Consider the following 26,153-nt stretch of genomic DNA (forward strand, 5'->3'; position numbering starts at 1 on the left):
TACTTTTATGCAGTGCTGGGAATCAAATCCAGGGCTTTGTGCATGTTAAGCCAGCACTCTTTTATCAACTGAATTAACAATCAGACCTCAGGATCCATTCACTATTCACTGCCCATCATCTTAAGCATTCAGTGTTTGTAACATTGGGGATCCAGAGTGGGATCTTCCTTATTAGAGGCTATGGCACACGGCCTAATGTGAGGAAGGAACAGGTCCATGCTCCAGCCCGAGGGAGGATCTGGACCAACTCTATGCACGGTGATCAACCTTCTCTTTTGCTGTTCCAAACAGTTAGAGAAGCACAGCATCATCAAGTTTCTGTCCTGTGCTCAGCGGTACACATCACCCACACCAGTTCACTTTGGGGAGAGAGGAGTGAAAGACAAGGGAACTGGGGTGACTGGCCACCAACTTTCGCCTTTCAGGTTCTATTACAGCTGTTCACTGTTCAATTACATTCAAGAATGTTCAATACCAGAAACGGAAGGTCAGCTCCAGGTTTATAGCACGTGGCCAGCTTTCTGTGAGGACAAAAGGCTTACCCAAAGAACCCTGGCCATTGACACTTGGCTACAGTTATCTTCATGCCAGAAACAAGTTGTATTTCTACTGTATCTAGAGAACAGTTTAAAAGCTACTTTGCCTGACACGGAGTCATACTACTAATGTCGAGAATGCTTTGTGAGCAAAAGGAGTAGTCCAGCACCATACCATAGGTTTGTGCGTCGTATGCATCACTGCCTTGCTTAATATGCTCAAACGTGTCGGAGTCTTCCACCTGGGCCTGGGGTTGGGCTGGCCCCTGCTCAGGGCTTCTGTCTGCATCCACAGTCCTCAGCCTCTTATGTACACGCTCATTGTGGTCACCCATGGAGCGCTCATTGTCAGCCTGCCCAGGTTTCCTTTTAAAACTCTGCAGGAATGAATGAGATCATCAGAGCCTTGTCTGCAATGGGACAATCTCCAAACAGCCAATCCTTATCTATAGGGAGTGGGACAGGGCGGGACAGCCACGACAGTGGAATTCAATACAGCTCGTTAAAAGTTTGTTTTTTGATCCCCCACTACCTTGGAGCTCAGACTGGCCTTGGATTTTCTATGTAGCTAAGACAACCATTAAACTCCTGATTAACTTGCTTCTGCCCTCTAAATGCATAGGCATACACATACAAGGCATATGCCACCATGACTGATATATGATGTGACTAATACGGTTGAGAGAGCAAAGAAACATGCATACGTATATGTGAAGCTGGTAACTTGCTCTGTGTAAGGTCCCTTTAGTGGTTTGGGGATACAGCAGCATGTAGCTTTTAGGAGACTGGTTTGCTTTTTGACTATAGTCATTTATGGGCATGAATACTCTTTTTTAAAAACTGATAAATTTGGAACAGCAGAACATACCTCTTGAGTTCTAGAGCAGGAACAGGAGCCCTTGGGGAAACCTGGGTCTTCTCTCCAAGACTGCCAATTATCAGGTCTGGTAAACCAGCCCAGGCCATTTGTTGCTGCTGGTTTTTCAATAGTTACATATGCCTGCCTAAGTATATGTGTGTATATGCATATGCAGAGCTCATGGAGGTCAGAAGAGGCATTAAGACTCCTTGGAACTGGAGTAACAGATACCTGTGAACTGCCATGTTCTGTAGGTTCCAGGACAGAACCTGGGTCCTCAGCAAGTGCAGTAAGCACTTACCTGCTGAGACATTCCTCTAGCCCTGTCATCTGCTGTTTAAACCACTTCATTCAGATCATCTTTTCCTACCTGCCCCCATTTAAATTTTACCAAAGAATGATAGAAACCTGTGTGTTTTTGTTGGTGTGTCGCTGGGAGGCCAAACGTGCAATGAAGTTGGATTCGTGTCCTTCTGCCTGGTTTGCATCCGCAGCTCCACTCCCGTGCTCCTAAGAAATCCAACCAGAAAAGGAGGGGGGGAAGAAGCTCTTAAAGCAATGCTCGCTATGCTTATTAAAACAATGCTCGCTATGCTGCACTGGGTCCAGCTCTCGATGCTGCACTAATCTTAGTGGGCTAACTCTCCTGGGTGCCATCCTGATGCAGAATTCCAATCCCAACAAAAAAGCCTAGCAGCCCAAAATGGAAACAAACCCAGAGCCCTGGCTTTGCTGATTGTTCCTTGTCTATGGGAATATAGGTCTCATTCTGAAGGCCAGACAGAGCAGGCTCAATCAGCAACTGGTCATGCACCCAGGGGTCGTCACTGAAGTTTACCGAGGCTTATTTTCCTCAAATTTAAAATGGAGAAAACAGAATGGTATTATGTATTTCTTTGAGCTATCATGAAAACTCTTAGTAAGCACACCACTCAAATACAGTGTACAGCACACACTCTTAAGTGTGTCCTGAGAAGCACACCAGGGGGCAGATGGGAGATGATCCCTTAGACATCACAGTAACAAATAATACAATAGAAATCACAGAGAAACCAACTTGCTCAAGTGAACATGATTTCGGGCAGACAGGCAGGCATGGGGGGGGGGCTCACCTCTTTCCCCTGCTCCTTCTCGGGTGCAGCCCCAGCTAGCTCCACAGCCTGCGCACTCTGAACACTGTCCACCCCGGTCTGCCCGCAGGAGGCATGCTCCTCTCTCTCTGAGGCCTCTGGCACTTCCTCTTCAGCAGCAGACTCCTCCCCCTCGTCATCTTCCTTCTGCACAGGAAAACAAACATGCTCTGGGGGATGGACACAAGGGCGCAGGCGCCCTACTCCTTGCTAAAGCGGGGGAGGCGCTGTATGGAGGAGACTGCTTAAGGGAGGGTTTTCAAACAAACACTCTGTAGTAATGAAGTATCTCACAAAAGATTCTGCTGGAAATGAAGTATTGTTCCTATTTTTGGGGGCGGGGGAGGCAGGTTTTCAAGACAGGGTTTCTCTGTGGCTTTGGAGGCTGTCCTGGAACTAGCTATTGTAGACCAGTCTGGTCTCAAACTCACAGAGATCCGCCCGCCTCTGCCTCCCGAGTGCTGGGATTAAAGGTGTGTGCCACCAATGCCCGACTTTTCCTATTTTTTTAATACAAGAAAAGCTCCACATCCCACAATACCTGGGGCTGGAGACCTTGGTCAGCAGGGCTGGCACCACTCTCTGGACATTCATCAGTGGCAACCCTGTCCTCTTCCTCCTCCTCCTCCTCCGCCTCCGCCTCTTTCTTCTCCTCCCCAGAGTGCTCTTCTGCATGGTTGGCTGTCTCTTTGTCTTGGTCATCAGCTCCTGTGTCCATATCCTTGTCACCTTCCCTAGGACCTTCCTCAGGCTCATGGTGACTGTCACCTTCATTCTCATCAGCCTTGGGCTCGTCAGTTTCATGGTCTGTTTCTTCCATATCTTCTGCTTTTTCTTTGATCTCCAAAGGATTCTCTTCTGATAGAAATAACAATTTTTAAAACTCATCATTTCTTAACCTGGGAGGTGGTTACACAAATGTTTTATTCAGGCCAAGAGAGCTGGCTCAGTGGTGGTTAAGAGAGAACTCTGCCCACATTTCTAGATGTTCTGGGTTCAATTCCCAGCACCCACATGATGGCTCACAACTGTCTATAACTGTAGCCCTATGGGATGCAATGCCATCTTCTGGTGTGCAGATATACATGTAGATAAAATACATATATAAACATGTTTTAGTCTTATTTTTTTAATTTAAGCCAAGCATTGGCGAGCTACAGCCCACAGACCACGTATTGTTTTCTATAACTCTGCAAACACAGTCAAATGCACTCTATGTGTTTACACTATTGTTCACCGCCTTTATATGTGTTTATCTCATGTATTGTTCACTATGTACAACAGTTGTTACTCTGTAACAAGAGCTAAGTATTTTCCATAGAGAACTTACAGACAACAAAACTTAAAATATTATTTGAGGAGGGACTGGAGAGATGGCTCAGCTACTCTTCAGAGAACCCAGGCAAATTTCCAGTACCCACACGGCAGCTCACAGCCTTCTCTTGCTACAGTTCCAGATGACCTAATGCCCTGTCCTGACACCAGGCATGCATGTGGGGCAGGCAAATACACGTGGGTGCTGAGGTTAACTACGTTCTCATGCTTGCAGAGCAAGCATTGCACTGGCTGAGCTATCTCCTCCAAGTCCCAAATTTTACTTATTAAAAGTGTTTCCCGAGCTGGGCGTTGGTGGCGTAAGCCTTTAATCCCAGCACTTGGGAGAAAGCTACACAGAGAAACCCTGTCTTCAAAAACCAAACCAAACAAACCAAACAAACAAAAAAAAAAGCCAAACAAACAAACAAATAATAAAAAGAACTCCCCCAAACAGGGTTTCTCTGTGTAGCTTTGGAGCCTATCCTGGCACTCACTCTGTAGACCAGGTTGGCCTCGAACTCAGAGATCCACCTGCCTTTGCCTCCCAACTGCTGGGATTAAAGGCGTGCGCCACCAATGCCCAGCCCAAAATTAAGATTTTATATAAATAGTCTTAATCATTTTTGTTTCAATCTACATCTAAAAGTTATATATAATTAAACTTAGCTTTTCTGAGTATGTTAGGTCAGTGAAGCTACATATCATCATCTTTCTGTGAGGTTGATCAGCATGAATGAGTTCCCACCTACTACTCTTAAAGGAATCCCTAAAGATGAATTGGATAGTCAAGGCCCTAGGTTACTGTCACAGTATGTGAGACTTTCTTAGGATTATTTGCTCTCACTCTCCACTATCATGACTTCATATTTTAAGATAGAGATATAGAAGTCAATAGTTGAAACTATAATTTCTCTAGAAGAGCTGTGTAAGAGCTCTGACAGATCAAGACTGCACAGTGTGCACATTGACCCACTGCACCAGTGATGGCTTTAGAGAAAGAGGTGTTTGTGACAAAGCATCCTGGGTCAATGGCAATTCTAAACACAGGATGGGAAAGTGACAACAGAGAGGTGTGTTACTCAAACTGGAATGGAGCCAGCACAACAGTATTTCTGACCTTGTCATAGCACTGCCAGAAAGAAATCAGAATTGCCCATGGCAGAGGACTTCTAGCTGTGGGCGCCTTGAGAGACATACCTTCTACTTCCTCAGTGTCTGTATCCTCACCACCATTTTTGTCCTCACTGTCAAGGTTCAAGTCATCTGGAAGGTCCAAGGCCTCAGGCTCTGGCAGTTTTTCCTGATTGCCATGATAAGGGTCTACCTCATTCTCATCATATTCCCTCTTCAGGGCAACAAAAAGAGAAAAGGGAGAGCAAAAATTTTCACAAAGACCACGATTTCTTTCTTAATATTACTAGCGCACTTTAGTCATTTAATAGCATTTCTCAGTCTTTCATATTAGAACTTCAAATTTCATTTTCTGTAGAGACTTTCTTAGGGTAATAGTCCTCTGTTACTTCGTGTTAAAACCCAAAACTTACATCAGCTGAAACCAGTAGTTAAGATACATTAACAAAATGCTGCCAGCCCTCTCCCCAACTAGCCCAGGATGGATGGGAACTCACAATCCTCTTGCCTCAGCCCCATGAATGTTAAGATTACAAGAGTACATGCTGCCATGCTTGGTTCTGATGCACACTCTTCTATGAAGCATGGGAAAGGAACCAATGAATAGAGGAAAAAATGTTGTAAGAGACATAAGAACTGTTGTGGTCTTGAGTCAGGAGAATGCCAAATGTTCATTACCTCATCAATCTGCTCATTAATTTTCTCTTGGCCCTGTTCAACATCTTCAGTTTCTGATTCCTCTTTCTCATCTTGATGCTTTTTACGTTTGTTCAAATCCCCCGCATCCAAATTGTCATCTTTGGCAACAAGTTCAGAATCTTCCTAAATAAAGCAAGAATACTGTCATACATCCAAGAAACCGCTTCTATGTGGGCTAGCCAACCCATACAGATGACTGGCAGACGGGGCACTACTCCTCATGTGCAGCAAGACTAGGGTAGAGAGTGGCTCTGACTGACACAATGTACTCTGCTTCTGCATACCCACCCTGCCATTCTCAGCTAGGAGCTGGGCTGCAGCTGCACTGGGAGAATTGGCTTAGCTAGGATTTTTGTTGTTGTTTTTTTTTGGAGACAGGGTTTCTCTGTGTAGTCTTAGAACTCGTTCTGTAGACCAGGCTGGCCTGAAACTCACAGAGATCCGCCTGCCTCTGCCTCCCAAGTGCTGGGATTAAAGGCGCGCGCCACCACCCAGTGTTTAAGGTTCCCTCCTCCACAACACAACAACAAATGTGAGGACTTAGGTCAGGCTGCTGCAAGCGCTCAATATGAGCAAGAGAAGCAAAAGAGATGAGCAAGGACGAGAAAAACAAAGAAAAGGAGGGCAGCGGAGAGCAGGGGTCTGAACTCTGGCATGGGGAGTTTCAGTTACCTCGTCCATTCCTGGTCCTCTTTCTTCAGTCTTACTGTCATCTTCTTCCTCATCTTCTTGCTCATCATCCCCCCACAGCCTCTCATCTAGTTTGTCAGCTTCCTCTCCATTGAGATTGCCCATCTGTTTATCCAGGTCTCCAGCCTCACTGTCAGATTTCTCGTCATCCTCTTCTGAAAGGGAACACGCTAAGCTCAGTTAGGCAGATCCCTCAACAAATCCAGGTCTGCGGGTGTAAAAGGCAAAGAAACTTCCTGGCCCAAGTGCCATTAGGATCTACTGCCGGCTTCTACAGAACACTATGGGAAGATGCCGAGTGTTTCTACCATATCTTGCAGACTGTTTGGAAAAGGACTTCCATGTGTGAGTAAATAGTAGGCAGAGTTGGTGTGATGCCTGGTTTTAATGCTGGGGAAGACACTTTACAGGATCTAGTAGCCACACTCAGGGTTAGTTACAATTTATCTATGAAGTGATAGACAAGTTGCATTCCCGGATCTTCTTTGAGCACTACACTATGCTTGCTCAAGCACTTCTCTATGCATCAGCTGTAAACTAACTCATGAGACACTCTGGCCTTCATCTTTGCTCCTCTTGCCTCCTTTGCTGATGGGTATACACATTCTTATGCTCCACTGGCAAGCATTTATACATCTTCTACTCTAAGTTAGCATTTGTTTCTATAAAACCTTTACTTGGAATAAGACACTGTATTTCAAGTTAGAAGCTTCTGCTTTAGCCAGTACTTATACATAGCACTGGATTACAGCACAAGTACAGCAAATGATGATCTGCTATAAAAAATTAATTGTCAGGGGCTGGAGAGATGGCTCTGTGGTTAAGAGCACTGACTGTTCTTCCAGAGGACTTCGGTTTGACTCCCAGCACCCACATGGCAGCTCCCAACTGTCTGTTAACTCCAGTTCCATGTAATCTGACACCTTCATGCAGACACCCTTGCAGGCAAAACACCGATGTGCATAAAATAAAATTGACTACAGAACTGAATATAGTCTATGTGTGAACCTATATGCCACAAATGGGAAAAATACACCAGTATTAAGTGGCTCATGTGGTGGGCTTAACAGTGTTATTCTGTTTTTACAGTTTAGTAACAAACATCTACTATATTTTTACCTTTTTACTGAATGTACATGCATGGGGCTGTGGAAATGTACAACAGCAACAACTAGTGTTTAACAGGTTGACCCACTTGGGGGCCCTGCTTGGCAACGCTGTAGGGCTACTGACTGGATGACTGGTTGTTCCTGTCTGTGACTTTCTCGGGTGCCACTGCTCTGCCTAACAAGAACAGCTGTGGCTTCTTTCCACAGCCCTGTGGAGGAGTGTTTTACACTTGCTGGGCACACAATCAGGAAGATGATTTCTGTCTAGCTGTGTAATTCTGATGAATAGAAATAATACTAGGATATTTTCCATCACTCAGACTGACATAGGTTTCTCAGCTAACTTTAGATTCCAGAATGAATTCAAAGCAGGCTGGTTGCTCCTAGAGATGAATATCTGGTTGCCTCTAGAGACAAACACATGCGGTCATTTCCCGAGGTGTTTTGCTGGCTCAAGGTCAGAACAGAAGCAACTTTAGTGGACATAACTCCCTGCAGCAATGGACCTTTCTGCATGTATTCCTCAACCTCATGGTGCAGCCAATTGCTCACTGTCTGTGAACCCTCACCAGCTACACCCATGGGTCAATGTGACATTACTAGCCTAAAAGAAACTACTTGACATGCCTTGTGTTATGAGAATGGGTCAGGCCCTGAAAATGTGACTAGTTGTCTAGGGTTTGGCTGTGGGAGAGGTAGTGGTAATGCAGAGAGAGACAGCTGTGTAGAGCTATGTGAGAACTTCTGCAGAATATGGAGGGAGGGAGGGAGAGAGAGAGTGGGGGGGCGGAGTGTTGAGTGAGAGATGGGGAAGAGGAGGAGTGTGAGGGAGTAAGAGACAGACTGAGCAAAGAATGAATGATATAAAGAAGTATTGAGAGTGAATGAGTGTGAAAATGAGAGTGAGCGGGAGAGTGTATGTTAAGATAACTGAATACAGAATATGTAACTGAGCAGGAGAGATATGTACCTGCTTAAAGAGTGTATCTGTATGAAGACAGAATTGTCAAGGAAGAATTATTTAAGATGAAGTAGAAGAAGGTCACCATCAGGAAAAGCTTGTGCTTGTTCCTTTTTTCCTCAGGTTAACAACAGAAAACATGTGGTTTATTTTCCCCCTCAGATATAAAAGGTCTAGCAAGCCTCAGATAAGAAATTTTCCAAAGCCACCGCTACTCTGAGTCGTGTGCGTGCACGTTCACGAGAGTAGGTGTGGGGAGGGCAGAAAAACGATGCCTGTCAGCTCTTGTTTTCTACTAAGACAGGGCCTAATTTTCTGCTGAATAAGGTGAGTTTGCCTGCCAGCTTCTAGGGTTTTTCCTGTCAATGTGTCCCATCTGCCACTAGGACTGCTAGGATTACAGATGCCCATGCTGGGTTCTGGGTCTGAACCTGGGTCCTTGTGCTTCCAAGGCAAGTGCTTTTACTAAGTGAGCCATTTCCCTTAGCTCCCTAATATTTTTATATTAAGCAAAAAGTCACTAAAAAATTATTCAACAACAAAGAAACCTCTTCAAATAAATTCAGAGCCAAATTACTATTTCATCTTGTTCTTTCAGATTTCTCTGCAGACCAAGGTGTCACTTCATGGAACAAAATCAAGATGTGGCTCACTCAAAGGAGAACTTCCAAACCTGTAGATCCCACCTTATGGGAGATGGTCAGCACACAGGTGCTGATGTGATCTGCAGTTACAGTGAGCAACCAGCTTGTTACAAAAGAATACAACAGCCTCCTTATTGAGATCCTACACGTTTCTGTAAGAAATTTAGTATCCAAAAAGCAGAATGAAATGACACATCTCAGACCTTCTTCGAGCTCGCCGTCATGCATCTTCCCTTCGAAGTCCTCTGACATCTCGATGGCATTATCCTCGCCTTTAGTATCGGGCTGTGAGTCAGGGTCCTCCTTGTCTTTCTCTTGACCCCTCTGAAATGTGTCTTCCACCTTTAGGAGAGAGGGTAAGAGCACTGGTGAAGGCTGTGCTTCCCCCATAGAGAGATGGCTCAGCAGGTAAGGAGAACCAGCTGCTTTTCCAGAGGACCTGGGCTTGGTTCCCAGCTCCACCAAGGCAGCTCACAACTGCCCTGTAACTTGTGTTCCTGGGCATTCAATATTCTCTTTTGGCCCTGAGGGCACTATGTGTACAGACATACATGAGGTAAAACCTCCATATACATGAAGAAAAATATCTTTAAGAACAGTTATGTAAGTTGAAATTTAGCAGTTTTGGGTAACATTTTACCCTAATTAATGCTTGCAATGAATTGTACTTTTCTATTAGTTTCCCATCATTATTTTCCCATCATTCCCATTATTTTCATTTAAAGAAGTATTATATGACTGAATTATATTAGAGAAATAAAGAAAAATTAAAGTAACAATAAAAAGTAGAGTGCCATCACATAATCACTGTGTCAAGAAAAATAATTTTGATTGATCTAACCTAAAAAAAAAAAAAAAAAGAAAGAAAGCTGCCAAGCAGTGGTAGCACAAGCCCTTAATCCCACCACTTGGGAGGCAGAGGCTGGTAGATCTGAGTTCTAGGCCAGTCAAGGCTACAAAGTGAAACCTTGCCTCAAAATAGCTGAAATTGTATCTTTGGTAAAAATTTATGATTTGATTTAGATTAGAATAGTTGTAAAATAACTTTATATTCTTTCAAATCACAGACGTCTACTTTAAATGAACAATAGTAGGATAAACATATGCACATATATAAACAGATAAAACAAAAACCCCTCAAAGTTTTAATTTTCAGTATGTCTTTGCCTCATTATTATTATTACTATTGTTATTATTTTAAGACAGGATCTCACGTCCAGCTTGGCCTGAAACTCACTGCATGGTGAGATGAACCTTGAACTCTTGACCCTCTTGCCTTCACCTCACAAATGCGAGGATTAAAGGCATGTGCCATCACAGCTGGCTTTCAACATAAAAGACAGAATGTATTATTGGCCAATACTGTTTAATTATCACTTGCAATAAGCAAATCTTCTTAATCTTAAAATTACTACTACCAGGACTGGTGGGGTTTGATCCCTAGGACCCACATAGTAGAGAGAACCAACTCCACAACTTGCCTCTTGACCTTGTACACACATATGCCTCGCTCCACCCTTTCACAAAATAAATAAAAAGTAATTTAAAAATCAAACAAAATAAAACCAATTATCCCCAACCCCCAAATACTCTGCAGAATCAACAACAAATTCACATTTAAAAACAAACTGCAAGGTAGTTGTAACCAGTGACTGAATTGCAAAGGTCCTTTGGCTTTTAGGTTTTTATTTAAAGAGCCACCCAAATTCTAGTATCTCTAGGACTACAAAGATGATTCTGAGGCTGTTAGCCTAGTAACAAGTTTACTAGACAGTGAAGAGGAGATCAACTTATGCAAGCAGTGTAAACCTACCTGTTCCTCATTTTCAATCTGGTCACTCACATCCTTCATGCCCTCTCCATCTCCGATCCCACCTCCCTCGTAGTCATGGAATTGTGTCGATCCCTCTCCTGATGAATCTTCCATCAATTCTTTAGGTAAGCAAAACCCCTAGAGGGGAAAAGAGATTTCAGCAAATGCTGCTATAATCCTGCTGGACACGCAGTAGATCTATCTTTGACATTCTTTCCCTTCTTGGAACTGGCAGGGATCATGCAGTCTCACAGTCTGACATTGTAAAGACTTTAGCTTTGTAGCGATCTCTAGCACACAGTAACGGTAAGTTGCCATGACAAAAAGATGAATGAAACAGATCAGGATAGTCAGAATAGTTACTTAAGAGCAAGCCAGTGAACCAGAGCAGATAGGAGAGGGCAGAGCATGTCTACTGAAGAGAGGGGAGACAGGCTCAGTTTCAAGTAAGTAACTAAACTGATTCATGCTGGGCGTTGGTGGTGCACACCTTTAATCCTAGCACCCAGGAGGCAGAGGCAGACAGATCTCTGTGACTAAGAAGTCAACCTGGTCTACAGAAGGAGTTCAGGACAGGCTCCAAAAGTAATACAGAGAAACCTTATCTGGAAAAACCAAAAAAACCAAAAACCAAAACAAAACAAAACAAAAAACAAACAAAACAACAACAAAAAACTGATTCATTTAGAAAAAAGGTTGTAAAGGAAGTACTAAAAGTAATGGCTGCCAATCAGAAATTGTATGTAACAGAAAACACACTATTGGTCAATCCAGGGATAAAAATTGCACTAAAAAAATGAAGCTGCCAATCGTCAGAGAACAAGATGAACACTACCAACTTTGCTATAATGAAGCAGCTTTCTGTGTTTTAACAACAACCTAAATCTAACACTGAAGCCCCGTGTCTTATCTACATTAAAGTTCAGCACCACTCAGAAAGGCTGTATGATTTGGATACTTAAGCACACTCAATTCACGGTGTATACACTTTCAGAAAGCTGCCCGGAAATGTTCAAGTATTTTCCTATTGAACTACATTACCATAATATATATGCTAGTATATTATGATTATGTATGTATATGTATGCATGCATGTATGCATGTATAGGTTACCCAAGACAGTATTTCTCTGAGTAGACCTCGCTGACCTTAAGCTCATAGAGATCCACCTTTTCTGCCTCCCGAACGCTGACATTAAATGCGTGCACCACCACTGCCCGCTTTATATATTTTCTAACATTCGTGTGTGTGTGTGTGTGTGTGTGTGTGTGTGTGTGTGTGTGTAGAGAGAGAGAGAGAGAGAGAGAGAGAGAGAGAGAGAGAGAGAGAGAGAGAGAGAGAGAGAGAGAGAGAGAAAGTAGTTGTGTACATCCACAATGCATGTGTCAAACTGCAGGAATTGGTTCTCCCCTTCAACCACGTGGGTTGTCAGGCTTGGTGGCAAGTCCCCTCAGCTGCTGAACCATCTCACTTTAAGAGAGGTGTGCTCAGATATAGGCAGATGAACGAGTCCACACAGGAAGGAGATTCAGATACCTTTGCAGAACATACCATTACAGTAGCAGCTCCTGCCTGGACAGCCACCAGGCTGCCACGCTGCTATGGAGCTCAGGCCGAGGCCTGCTAGTAGACAGAGATGGACATCGAGGCATCTTCTACAGTGCACATGGTCCTTCCATTATCCTTTGTATAGTTTTCCCCAAGAAGAAACGAGAAAGAGGACAGGGGCAAACCTGAAGACCTATCACTCAATATACACATTTTACTCTTCTGGATACGAGGCCTCAGGATTGCTTCCCACTTTTTAACTCCAGGATTTTGGAGACTAAGAATTTTAAGTGTTAGCTAGGCAGTGGTGGCGCACGCCTTTAATCCCAGCACTCAGGAGGCAGAGGCAGGTGGATCTATGTGAGTTTGAGGCCCGGCTGGTCCAACAGCCTCCAAAACAATACAGAGAAACCCTGTCTTGTTTAAAAAAAAAAAAAAAAAAAATTTTTAAGTGTTTACAAGTCCACACCCCTATTCTGTTTGTAATCTCCCACCTCATTTATATTGTACGAGGTTGAAGAAATCTCAGAATACTAAGGAAAAGAAAAATCAAAGAAAACTTTTAAAAGTCATTTGAAGGTAGTGCTCACAAAAATACTAATCCACTTGGGAAGTCTCCAATGCGAGTCCACATCTAGATTTCGCTGTATGTAGATCAAGGGCAAGCCTACAATCTGCTTTTCACAGTACTGCATGTGTCTTAATGAAAGAACAACTTTTTTTTCTTTAGCACTAAGAGCCCCTTTTGTCATTTAATCATAGTCAGACTTCTAACAGCTTTAAGAATCTATCTTGTAAGTCTAGCTCAAGAGATATCTGAAGATTTCAAATCGACAGGGAGGGATGGCAGCAGCCTTCAGATAGCCCCTTTTGTCAAGAGGGATTAGCAAGTTTTAAGACCTTAGTGGAAACCTGCTTAGAAATCAGTTTTCAGACAAAGCCTTAAATCCCAAGGAGATAGAGTACCTCCTAGTATTTCTGACAGCCCACCATAACCTGCTATTTCTGACAGTTCACCATAAAGGCCCAGCATGCCCTGCAGAGATGTGAAATGTCTGTGTGACCCAGGGCGATCCACACTGACAGTCCTTACCTTCTGGGCGAGCTCTGTGAAGGTGTGGGCAAGCACGGAGAGCAGCTTGGCGGTGCTCCGGTGAGTTGCCAGGGACAGGGTCAGGAAGAAAAGGATAAGGTCTGAGAAGCTGCAGAGCATGGGTACCAGGCGCACTAGCAAGCAGCAGGACTGACTGAAGACCTGAGACAAACAAACGCCCAATTACACTGCTGAAGAAGAATTCCCTCTGGAGAGACTTAGGAATGGGCTGGAAGTCACTCATGGTAAATCACACGTGTTAACCTCATCTCCTAGCTCAGGGACTTTTTCCTTATACACATTCATAAAAACTCACTGTATATTTTCAGCCAATCATTTAGTTAACAGTATCATCATTATTATTACTATTGCTACTAGTATTATTTTTGAGATAGGATCTTATCCTGTAGGCCAGGCTGTCCTAGAACTCAACAAGTAGCCCTTGCTGGCCTTAGATTCATGGTGATTCTCTTGCGTCAGCCTCCCAAGTGCTAAGATTACAAGTCTGAGCCATGAAACACAGCATATGGCATTCTTTTTTTTTTTTATGATTCATTTATTTATCATTTATACAGTATTCTGCCTGCATGTATGCCTGAAGGCCAGAAGAGGGCACCAGATTTCATTACAGATGGCTGTGAGGCACCATGTGGTTGCTGGGAATTGAACTCAGAACCTCTGGAAGAGCAGCCAGTGCTCTTAACCTCTGAGCCATCTCTCCAGTCCCATATAGCATTCTTATCACTGCCTCCTAACATGGATGCTGGGAATCAAACTCGGGTCCTCTGACAAGGCTATACACGCTCTTAATTGCTTAGCCATCTCTTCAGCCCATGTTTTATTTCTTTTTAAAAAAGGATTTATCAATAAATGTTACTAATACACCAGAGTTGGCACTAGACGTAATGAAACAAAATTAGCAATGTTCTACAGAGTAAGTTCCTTCTTAGGGTACAGCTTTCACCCAGGAGCATGTGATGGGGAAGTGACACAATGGGCATTCTGGATGGCCGCACCTTTCAGAGCAAACGCTCAGTCTTTTTAGAACCTATCAACGACCAAGTCCGCAGTGAGCTAGGCACTGGGATCTGCTAAGAACCCTCGCCATGGAGACAGGTGAAGGCCGCTCTCCTCCCCATGGGGAGAGGTGAAGGCCGCTCTCCTCCCCATGGAGACAGGTGAAGGCCGCTCTCCTCGTCGCTCTGAGGAGAGCTCCGTCTGCCAAGAACAGCTGCTTACCTTGTGCTTGGTCGTGCTGCCATCCTCACTGCAGGACTTCAACCTCTCCAACAGCTCAGACACAGAAGAAATTATTTTCTGGACATGTAAAGTGCTCACACTGGCCCAGAAGTCGTCCTCCAAGAGTTTTGTTAGATGTCCTGCTTGCAGGCCCTCAAAGCCTGCCTCTTCTTTCATTTCTAGCAACACAAAGCAGTAAAACAAACCTTTTCATAGCTCTACTCACGAAGCCTGTGTCTAACATTTGTCTTTTGTTAGCCAAAGATGCAAACCACTAATTTAAAAATCAGATCAACTCTAAAGTTAATTTTGTGAGACTTCAGACATACCATCCTCTTGCGGTCTCTTTTCAGTGGTGCAGTCTCCTGCTTTCTTACTGTTTCTCTCTGCTAAGTTCTGGATGGTGCAGAGGATGACTCGGATGGCAGTTTCTACTTGCTCTGAAAAGTCTTCAACAAAGCTTTCCTCCGACATCTGGTTTCCTAGTAAGCAACACGGCACACAGCAAATAAAACTCAAGGGATACTCACGGCTGTAAGTAAAGTGCTCTATTATTTGCTAGTCACCATGTGAAGCTGTGATGGATCCAAGGACAAAACCGGCAGATTCCATGCCTGTTGAACCTATGAAGCCCATCATTTTTAAGTGAGAAGTTTTATTAGAGAGGGGAGGGAGGGGGAAGGAAAGAGAAAAGGGACACAAAAAGAGGACAGAAGAGCAGAGGGAAACAGGAAAAGTCCTGTCTGCCCCAGTGGAAAAAAGCAAAGCCCATCATTTTATATCAATATAACAAAAAGAATGCCCAAAAAAAAAAAAAAAGCAACAACAGTCAGGCGGTTTGTACAAACTGAGTGTATCTCACATATTGACCTCAGGCATTTCAGCCTAAGGAAACCGTAACATGAGTGAGCCTGTGCTCCTCTTCAGGCACAAACCATAACAGGACAGGACAGATCATCAGTAATAATCTGGACAATTTCCCGTCACCTCACTTCTAAGCTCTCACCTCCTTGCTTGTGTGAAACGAGCAGACGTGCCTTCCAGGCAGTGAAGTCATCTATGGCTTTACTAATTTCTCCTCTTAGATATTCCAGGCTTTCAACCAATGCCATTCGTGAGTCTGCTTGCTCAACCTCTATCCCTGGAAGAACGAACAAGGACTCTAGGCCTTGCAAATGAGCTGACACTTGGGACAGGCAATTCAGCCCAGAAGAACAAACTTCAAAATCTTCCCTGCAATAGAAACAACGGTGAAAGGAAGGGGTTACAACCAACACCTCCTCTCCTCTCCCTCTAGCCATAGCAAACATGCTGTGTCTCAAAGTTTACAGTCAGCGTCACGAAGGTCTGCTGAGTAACAGGACTCAAGCACGATTCTTTCGTGATTTAGCCCAAGACAGACACACTTACCATGTATGAAAGAGGGTCTCACAAGACTGCTGTCTAATTTTGTCAACACCAGCTTTCATTGTTTTAATGGTTTTCAGCAGCTCTGCCAACCCTGCAGTTGACTGTTGCCAAAGTCCATCTTGTCTCCGCATCTGGCAAGCAGATGGCAGCTGACTTCTAGGTACCGGGGATGGGTGGCTCGGGTCAGAGGGAAGTAAATCTGGCCCTGGCCCTGATACTGGTCCCGTGGTACCCGCTCTTTCCAGGTGAGGGGCAGAAGGCTGCTCCCGCACTGGGGCATCGCTGCGGCCCGTGGTTGGCCCGGCACTGGGACAGCACTGCAAGAGCCAGGAGAGCTGCTCCAGCAGGATCTGGCTCTGCATGGCCAGGTGCTGCAGTCGCTCCGTCCACTGCTGCACACTGTCCTGAGGTGGGAAGGCCACAGGATAGTCGGGTGGCCCAGTCAGCCTGCTGTGAATCTCCTGGACACAGCTCAGGAGGTTCCTGTGCAGAAACACATGGGGAAGGACAATGGCATCTTCATCACACCACCAGGTTGTTTGTACAGAGTGAATTTGTCTGTATGCTTCTGAACAAGTATGGCTTCTTCATTGAATTAAGAAGGGCTGGGGATGTAGCTCAATGGGAGAGCACCAGTTACCAGTTTAGCAGCAGGGCACGCGCGCACACGCACACACACACACACACACACACACAGACGCACGGTGGGGGGAGTCATCTAGGTATTCAAAAACAGGCATAAGGCCTATTAAAATGCCTCCCCAAATTAAACACATTCTTTCAGGAAAGGCATTAAAACTCATGCCATTATCAGCTGAACCTTATCTTCCAGCTAGCAAAAGTCACAGCACTGCAGTGATTTCAAATCTTACTACGTTGCAAATGTACTGTATTTTGCTAAATAAGCCTTAATGAATTGAGCAAAAAATAGAAGCCAAACTGAATACCGTTTAGAAATATTGTCTCTGAGCCAAGAATCCCCTCAACGAATGGTAACAGCCTTCCTAATTAATGTCCTCATCTTTTTTTAGTATGTTTCTATTGAGGAACAAACTGTCACCTGGGGAAATCTAAAAGCCCAACAGAGGCAGACTTAGCCCCAGTCCCAAAGATCAGGGAGCCCCGTGACAAGAACACATCCTGACTATCAGCCTATCACAATGAAGACTGTCATTCCAGACCCAGTTCACAACTTTTTGCTGTTCTGACTGGGCTCTGAACTCACTCCACAGACCGCTTTTCTCCAGGTCATGGGCAGTACCATGAGTTCACATCAAATGAAACAGTAGGGCCAAAAGAAACTCTACCAAACCTCTTTGAACTCAAATCCACTTTCAGAGAGTGAAGGGTATTCCTCTCAGCATATGAAGCAACTTTGAGCTGACTAGAAAAATCTTCTTTAATTGTTGCAGCCCTCCTTGCCTGAGCATACCTGAGGATGATCCACTGTTCAGTCAGTGTGGTCAGGGAGCGACGCTGTCGGATGAGCAGCTTCATCAGGTGTGCTGAGAAGCCTTTACACCTGTCAACATTTCCCATGCTAATCTCCTGGCAGGAGGAAGAGAAAAAGCATTGCTGATAACCCCTGCCTGCCCCACACATGCAGAGGCTACACCAGAAAACTATTTCTTTCAAAAAAAGAATTTTTTTTATTAATGTGTTTAATGGTTTTGCCTGCCTGTATGTATGTTCACCATGTATATGTCTGGAGGTCAAAGAGGGACTGGAGTTACAGAAAGTAATGAGGTTCTGTGTGAATGCTGGCAACTGAACCTGGGTCCTTTGCAAGACCAGCAAGGGCTCTTCACCACAGAGCCATCTCTCCAGCCCCCAAAAGCTATTTCTTTAAACTCAGGTGAACTTATGCATATATAGTGGGTGTGAGCAACAGTGCATCATGTCTTCTATCAGTGGTTTTCAGACTAGCTTCTAAAGATCACGGACATTCATGAGAAGGAATGAGGTATAACACCAAACAAGGGACAGATATAGTCTGCTCCCACCTCCCAAGAGTAAAGCGGGTCCTCTTGGCAAATGCAATGGCACTCACTAAGATGTTCTAGGATCCACACTAAGTTACACTGATTTAAACTTAACAAGCTTGTTACTGCCTGATAAAGATGGTGACATGAACGAACAGCGCGGATGCTTTCCCCAGCCCATGTCAGTCTACCTTGACAGGAGTTGCTAGGGCTGCAGTAAGCCTGGTGTGCCGTGCAAGAGAGCGATAGAAGTACTTCTGGCATCCATCCCACAAAGATGAAATTTCTGTGAGGAGCCTAGAAAAGAAATCAGGCAACTTATTGTATTAAAACCCTGCCCACCAAAAGATCCCAAGAACTCAAGACTTCTGAGTATTTAGGCAGTTGAAATCCACGTGTCCGTGAGGAGGATAATTAGCACTGGAAGTATTACCAGCAAACAAGCCCCAATGGTGTGTTTTCTCTGGTGAAACATTTATAAACTAACTTGATGATGGAAAGTATGTCTTATAAACCCTGATGCGGACAGGGCTAATCAGGTAACAAGGAACTAGGGACAAACATGCACAAAATGGAAACACAGCAGGAACAGCTTAACATGGAAGAATAAACTGGAAAAATACAGGTCCTGTCCAAAGAAGAGGGACAGCTCCATCACAGCTGCATAGAGACCAAATGCGAATGCAAGTCCATTTGGCAAATTACCTGGAAAAACGAACTGTAGGAAGCTGTAATACAGCTTCCCCCTTATAATGCTGCTCTGATGAGGTGCTGAACATTCAAACACACCCAGGTCGTTTGGGGACCTCTGGGTAGATAACAACATAGGCAGCTCTGTCTCAAGGTGTGATCAGTTCTCAAATCGAGTGTTTTAGAACTCACACATGAGACAGCAAAAACTATGAGCACTAAGAGCTGTCAATTCGGGTCAAGTAAGCAGAGCTTAGGGAAGCCAAGGGGCAGAGTGAGGCCATAGGGTGAGGCTGCAGGTCAGCAGAAGCACTCACTTCAGCAGGCTGGCAAGCACAAGGAGGAAGGAGAATGAAAGGACACACTGTATTAGGTGAGATCCTTCGCACCTTTAACTCTTGAAAGTTTAGTGACTTCCTCAATGTATAATCTGAAAACAAACCAACCTAGAATCAGCCTCCTGAGTGCTGCTGACTATAGACAATGCACTCTTGAGATCTAACGGGTGAAGATGAAGCAACTCTTGAGGACTTTTTGAACGGACCCAGGCAAGACCTTTTCGATACGACAGACCTAGGAAATAAATCAATACCACACATTAAAGCAAGGTACCTCAGTGAGAAAAGGCTATGCTTTCTAACGTCCCCTCTAGTCAAAGTCAAGTTTGTGACATGTGTCACCAGAAATTTGCCAGGAATACAGGCTTAGGTAGCCAGGGGTGATGATAGTCCATGCCTATAACCTCAGCACACGGAGCTGGGGTGGGGTGGGGTGGGGGAGTGTCACGGAAGAAGAATCGAGTGTGAGGCCAGCATGGAATATGTGGCAGCGAAGAAATGCACCAACTAGAACAGGCTCAGTCCCTGCATTTTAGCACGCCCCTCAAGTGACTCAGATGCTGAAAAGCACTGGTCTCTACCTGTGATAGGAGAGTATAAAACACTGCTGAAAGCAGAAAGTATCAGTCTGACATATCTCACCACAAGACTGAAAATGTGTGGGAACCGGCAGTTCCCTGCAGCATTTTCCTAAGTGTGCCTGGAACTCTTAGAATGGCACTGCACAACTTTGTCCAGTACTTTGGTTTCCTATGGTTTCAGGAATTTCTTCCAAATCTCCATGTCACCACCACCCCCAGGCTGATTACAGGGGCCAGAGACAAGGCTCAGTGATTAAGGGCTCTTGCTGCTCTTCCTGAAGACTCTGAGTTCCGTTCCTACCACCTGCATTAATTAAGTAGCCCTCAGCAGTCCATGATTCCATCTCCAAGGGGAGACTGTCTCTTCTGGCCTCTGTGAGCACCCTCACACATCCCATGCAGACACGCACATACTAAAACTTTAGACTACAAACGAAAGTTGATAATTGTACTTTCTAGCATTTTACGAGCTCCCCTTACCAATTTTTGCAAGGTATTTAAAGAGATCCGATAAGGCGCGATGCTTCTGCATGAGGATGTGTTTGGCTTCTGATCGCTGCTTTTCTTTCTCTGCAGAGGGCTCCACATTTAAGTTCTGCAACTCACTTACAGAGGTAATCACTTCACCTACGGGGAAAGTGTAAAATCCCAAGGCCATATGAACGCGTGCACACTTGGTTATGTCAAGGGCTTCCTGCAGCACGGGGGCCATAAGTGCCACTCACCTTTCACAGCACCTTAAAAGTCCCTGCCATTTGGCAAATGTTCAATGAACTGTCTGAACTACACTTGTAAAAAGGTATGGAAATGGGAAAATAATGCACCTCTTAGCTTCATCTCTTTAAAATAAAGCAAACCAAACAGAAACTTCAAAAACCTATTTATTGAGTACCAGCTGGGTAGTTTATTACACCATGAATTTTAGTCACCTAAGGGGAAGGGGACCTTCCCATACACTTTTAATCTATACAACTTCAGAAGCACTTATCATTTATTCCAGAAGTCCTTTTTTTTTTTTTTGAGACAGGGTTTATTTCTCTGTGTAATAGTCATGCTTGTCCTGGAACTCACTTTGTAGACCAGGCTGGCCTTGAACTCACAGAGATCCACCTGCTTCTGCCTCCTGAGTGCTGGGATAAAAGATGAGTGTCACCATGACAGGCTAAGTTGTTTTTTTTTTCTTCAGAAATTATTTATTTATACTTCATTGGTATTTTGACTACACGCATGTCTGTGAGGGTGTCAGATTCCCTGGAACTGGAGTTACAGACAGTAGCAAGTTGCCAGGTGGGTGCTGGGAATTGAACCTGAGTCCTCTGGAAGGGTAGTCACTGCTCTACTGTTCTTGACTGCTGAGCCATCTCTCCAGTGCTATTGTTCTACTTTACAAACCTTTTTTTTTCTTTTGGTGAGACAGGGTCTCACTATGTAGCTGGCCTTGAACTCAAATATCCATCTGGTTCTGATTCTTGAATGTGCCTCACCACCCCTTGATTCCACTTGACTAACTTTTGCTTTTAAAAGATTTATCACCAAGTTGTGATGGGGACTGCCTTTAATCCCAGCACTCAGGAGGCAGAGTCAGGCAGATCTCTGAGCTCCAAGGTCTACAGAGGGAGGTCCAGAACAGTCAGGGCTACACAGGGAAACCCTGTTGGGGGGGGCAGGATTTATCTTTTAAATTTTATGTGTGTTAAGAGTTTGCCTGCATATATGTTGGTGAACCATTTGTGTGTCTGGTGCCTGGGGGGCAGAGGAAGGTGTTGGATCTCCTAAAACTGCCGTGTAGATGCTGAGGCAAGAAGTCACTATAATCCTAGAGTTTGAGACCAACCTGAGCAATGGAGAAAGATACAACAACCAACCAAGATCAAAGGCAGCCTACTGTTCCTACTGTACATGTGAAGACAGAGGGATGAAATGAACACACTCTACAATCAGCAGGCCTCAGCCTTGAACTTTGATTTATGGCACACGTGTTTAAATAATGTAAGACATTAAAAGTGACAGAGGTCCCACATTCCCAGCCATCATAGGCAATGGGGGTGAGAGCAAGTCTTACTTTTGCCATGGCTGTGAGCACTCACCAGTGAACTGATCGAGGCTTTCCACTAGGTAAGGTAGGGGGCTCTCCTTCATAAACGTCAGGCATACTTTCCTCATTCGTTTTGAGAGTCTTGGCAAGCGACGCAGAAGGTCTCCCTCCACAGGCAAAGGACCAGCATTCTGACATTGCTCTGCAATGGAAGCCTTTGAGACAGACAGGTTAGTGTCACTACCAAGAAATAGAGTAATAGCCACTCCACTTTGTTTTTTCAAGATAGGGTTTTTCTGTGTAACCCTGGCTATTCTGGAACTTGATTTGTAGACCAGACTGGCTTGACTATCAAAGAGATTATCTTGCCTCTGAGCACTGGGTTTAAGGGCATGTGCCACCACCACACAGCCAGTGTTTTAACTTGATGAACAATAAATTTAAGTCTTCTCTCCCATCTTCCTCCCTCCTTGCTCAGCAAATGCAAAACCACCACCACCACCACCACCATCATCTCAGGAATAGAGGTAAGCACACATATACAGATGTTTAGAAACCTGAATTACTTTTTGTATGTGACTGACGTAGGAAGTCATGAGGTTTTAGCCTATCAAGATAGAATGAACAGTAAGACTGCAGTCACATAAGGGTATTAAACAGTGTATTCAAGCACAAGCCAAGGCAAATAGGATCACAAAATCCTACTTGTACTACTGTTTTTTCCTACCTTCCTAGTCCCAAGGACAGGGTTTTTCATAGGTCTTGTGGTCCGGAATCAATAAATGGAAGAACCTTACCCACCATGACACATTTTCTATCACCAGCAACCCATGCCCAAAACTCCTATGCTGGCATCATCAGCAAATCTAAAATTTTGATCAGGGTGTGGCAGCAGTAAGTTGACAAATAGTTTAAGGAAATTTGCCAGCACGCGGAGATACAAGCAGTTGTTACTATACTTTTTGGGTGATTCTTAAATAACTCAGAGACCTAATTACTGACTTTTTGAACCCCAGGTTGGGAAGCAGTAAGATTGAAAATGAGCCCTCTCTGGAGGACTGCTCCTCACACCCAAAGACAGGTGGCGGGGAAACCCTGACAGCATCCACTCAGGAGCTCTGTCACTTACATTTTCAGAAAGTGTGCACACCATCTCAAACATGGTGCTGGAAAGCAAGCACACACAAGCATTTGCATTATGAACTGAGCAGGCTCTGGGCACACTCTGCTCTGGGCACACTGCAGCAGCTTCCTCATCTAGCGCTGAGCTCCACCAGGACACGCTATCGTCTGTACACAGATGTATGTGTACAGATGTGATCAGGTCTCACAACTTTTGTGGGTGTCAGAGGAAACTTTTGGAGTTGATTCTCTCCTTCCAACCTTTATGTGGGTTCCAGAGATCAAACCCAGGTAATCAGGATTATACAGCAATCAGTTTACCTGCCGAGCCACCTGACTGGCTCAAAATCATGGTTTCTGTCTAATTCTGTAGAACAGCCAGGCAAACAACCAAATGCTACATACATCCAAAGAAAATCCCAAAGGCATTCCTTGTCTAGTTCCCAGTTCACCCCTTAACCTGAAAGATCCTGCTTAACTACCCTGTGATATGCTGGGCGTTGGTGGCACACGCCTTTAATCCCAGCATTTGGGAGGCAGAAGCAGGTGGATCTCTGTGAGTTTGAGACCAGCCTGGTCTAAAAAAGCTAGTTCCAGGACAGCCTCCAAAGCCACAGAGAAAACATGTCAACATGTTTTGAAAAAACAAACAAAACAAAACCCCACGGAAAAACTACCCTGGGATTAAATATGCAGCATTCCACAAACCAGTACCTGCCAGGCTGTTGGCTGTGCTAACAGGGTCTCCCTCAGTGTCCGGTTCAGACTCTGAACAGGTGATATCTCAACTGCAGCTTCCTCTGCTGGCTTTGGCAAACGGTCAGGATGTTCTTCCTTGTTACTCTCTACCAGACATGACTGACAGGGCTCATTCAGGACAGCTTCAAATTTCTTCATGAATTTAAAGAGGGTCCTGATCTCACGTAATAACAGACGTAAGGTTAAAAACACATCACATTAAGGGAATTTGAAAGCAAAGAATTATAATGCACACATATATGTATATGCATACACACAGACACACACACAGACACACACACACATACATACATACATACGTGCGCGTGCTTTTATCTTTTATAGCTATGCTGATCTCCTTGGGTATTCGTAATCATTTTGGATTTTTAGGAAAAATAATATGCCAAATACTGTTACCCCACTTCTTCTATAAGAGGACACTGTAGCCAGCCACATTGGGGTTGCTCTGTTCAAGATAAATAGCTGGTGAGTGGCAAAAGACCAGTCCACTGGACACAGAGCATACATTTTCCCTGAAAGTAGACTTCGTTTGTGGCAGCATGAGGGTATCAGGCCGGGGAAACATGATAGTCTTGCAGCCTACCATACAGAATTGTGGTTTTGAAAAGATAGATCACCTATGTGTCTTTTCCACAGATTGTTTAATGGACCAGAAGCTGACATCATTCCACTTTGATATCTTCACAAATTCCTGAAAAACAAAGTTCAGGAAAGGGTTTTGTAAAGCTTGTATCCCCTTTTTGCCCTACATTATCTACTTGTCAACGGTCTGATACCATTCTATTCCAAACACGGGAGGCAGAGGCAGGCGGATCTCTGTGAGTTTGAGACCAGCCTGGTCTACAAGAGCTAGTTCCAAGACAGCCTCCAAAGCCACAGAGAAACCCTGTCTCCAAAAAAAACATTAAAAAAAAATTAAGAAAGCAAACAGGACTCTCCTTGACTTAGGGCACTTGATGGCACATGTCCCATGCAGCATGGCACCCATGAGGCAGACAAAGAGCACGGAAAAGACCAGCAGAGCACGCAGACTTTCCTGGGTGGCCTCCCACAAACTTCTACAACTTCCTCCCCTTGCCTCCTGCCTCACTATTGCAAGAATCACAGAAGAGAATTAAGGAAAGGGGATGGGCTGACTTTGTTCTTTCAGGGGTAATTATGACAGCTATCCATCTTACTTTAAGTTCTTTTTCTATAGGGGAGCGAAGTTCCACAATTTTAGCTTGGACTGGGTCAAGAAATTGCTTGTAATAATGATATAAATTCCACAGAACACTGCAAAGTGAATCTGGAAGAGATAAAAAGGAAACAAACAATAAACTCACTGTGTTGCTTCTGGTACCAGCCTGAGCCTTCTTTATTACTCATGTCAAAGAATTACAGCACACTCCACAGTCAGGGTTGTTAAAAACTTGTCTGAGCTTAGCACTCCTCAAAAGTGCAGGTTGTCAAAGAAGCTGGTTTTTGTTTTGTTTTTTTTTAACTTTTATTTTTTGGTTTTTCGAGACAGGGTTTCTCTGTGGCTTTGGAGCTTGTCCTGAACTAGTTCTTATAGACCAGGCTGGTTCGAACTCACAGAGATCCACCTGCCTCTGCCTCCCGAGTGCTGGGATTAAAGGCGTGCGCCACCACTGCCTGGCAAGCTGCTGTATTTTCATTTCAACTTGTAGCAGATTTACTGCCATTTTTTAAAATTTATTTATTATGTATACAGTGTTCTGCCTGCATGCCAGCAGAGGGCACCAGATCTCACTCAAGGTGGTTGTGAGCCACCATGTGGTTGTGGGAATTGAACTCAGGACCTCTGGAAGAACAGTCAGTGCTCTTAACTGCTGAGCCATCTCTCCAGCCCCTTACTGCCATTTTTTTAATAGATGATATCCTGAAAATTTCTTTAAACCAATCCTTCAGATTCTTGTCTAAAATTCATAAAATCAATAGACACTATACTCACTTAAAAATGGCCTATGAAAATGTTTGCCTCAACTCTCATTCATTTACAATCTACATTCAAGCAATTTTTACATAGTGTTTATTAAGTAGCAAGCTCCAAGCAAGCCATGGCTTCATAGTGAGACCATGTCTCAAAATAAACAAAGCGCATGTGAACGAGGGGAAGAATCCTTACCTTTTCCTTCAATTTGTGGCATCAGTAAGACATGACAATGGAAAACCAGTAACATTTGGAGTCGTACATGGAATTCTCCCAGAGAAGATCCTTCAATAAATGCTTGTAATGTGCTGACCAGCAACATCAGGGTCATCTGTTTATCATCTTTAGAGAGTAAAAGAGCAAAATATACATGTGTCCTCTACCATCCCTCCCATCCTTAAAATGCATGCAGGGTACTATGCTACAAAGGAGGAAGGGCCATTAGGTAAGTACCACATCAAACTGAAGCAAAGATTATGGTTACAGTGACTGACTTCCACATAAAACCTATATGTAAGTTATGTATTAAATGCA

At 44.2% G+C, this 26,153-nt stretch overlaps 1 protein-coding gene across 2 annotated transcripts in view; it reads right to left on the bottom strand.

The window, feature by feature from the left end:
- Mdn1 (midasin AAA ATPase 1) overlaps positions 1–26,153 on the bottom strand; it is a 132,223-nt gene that overhangs the window by 13,102 nt on the left and 92,968 nt on the right. The window contains exons 70-92 of one of the 2 annotated variants that reach the window (XM_040740514.1): positions 25,815–25,961; positions 24,865–24,974; positions 24,304–24,377; positions 23,642–23,840; positions 21,858–22,020; positions 20,251–20,397; positions 19,298–19,424; positions 18,353–18,458; positions 17,612–17,727; positions 16,180–16,662; positions 15,776–16,002; positions 15,099–15,251; positions 14,770–14,948; positions 13,531–13,692; positions 10,890–11,027; positions 9,280–9,418; positions 6,345–6,517; positions 5,652–5,795; positions 5,040–5,187; positions 3,067–3,380; positions 2,508–2,672; positions 1,804–1,905; positions 712–913 (exon numbers count right to left, since the gene is read on the bottom strand). In XM_040740514.1, the coding sequence (XP_040596448.1) occupies positions 712–913; positions 1,804–1,905; positions 2,508–2,672; positions 3,067–3,380; positions 5,040–5,187; positions 5,652–5,795; positions 6,345–6,517; positions 9,280–9,418; positions 10,890–11,027; positions 13,531–13,692; positions 14,770–14,948; positions 15,099–15,251; positions 15,776–16,002; positions 16,180–16,662; positions 17,612–17,727; positions 18,353–18,458; positions 19,298–19,424; positions 20,251–20,397; positions 21,858–22,020; positions 23,642–23,840; positions 24,304–24,377; positions 24,865–24,974; positions 25,815–25,961 (3,918 nt within the window). Of the gene's footprint in view, positions 1–711; positions 914–1,803; positions 1,906–2,507; positions 2,673–3,066; positions 3,384–5,039; positions 5,188–5,651; positions 5,796–6,344; positions 6,518–9,279; positions 9,419–10,889; positions 11,028–13,530; positions 13,693–14,769; positions 14,949–15,098; positions 15,252–15,775; positions 16,003–16,179; positions 16,663–17,611; positions 17,728–18,352; positions 18,459–19,297; positions 19,425–20,250; positions 20,398–21,857; positions 22,021–23,641; positions 23,841–24,303; positions 24,378–24,864; positions 24,975–25,814; positions 25,962–26,153 lie in introns of both variants that reach the window. The other variant, XM_040740510.1, reaches the window with a different exon arrangement.

Source organism: Mesocricetus auratus, unplaced genomic scaffold (genome assembly GCF_017639785.1).
Source record: "Mesocricetus auratus isolate SY011 unplaced genomic scaffold, BCM_Maur_2.0 Super-Scaffold_6730, whole genome shotgun sequence".
NCBI classification, from domain to species: Eukaryota; Metazoa; Chordata; class Mammalia; order Rodentia; family Cricetidae; genus Mesocricetus; species Mesocricetus auratus.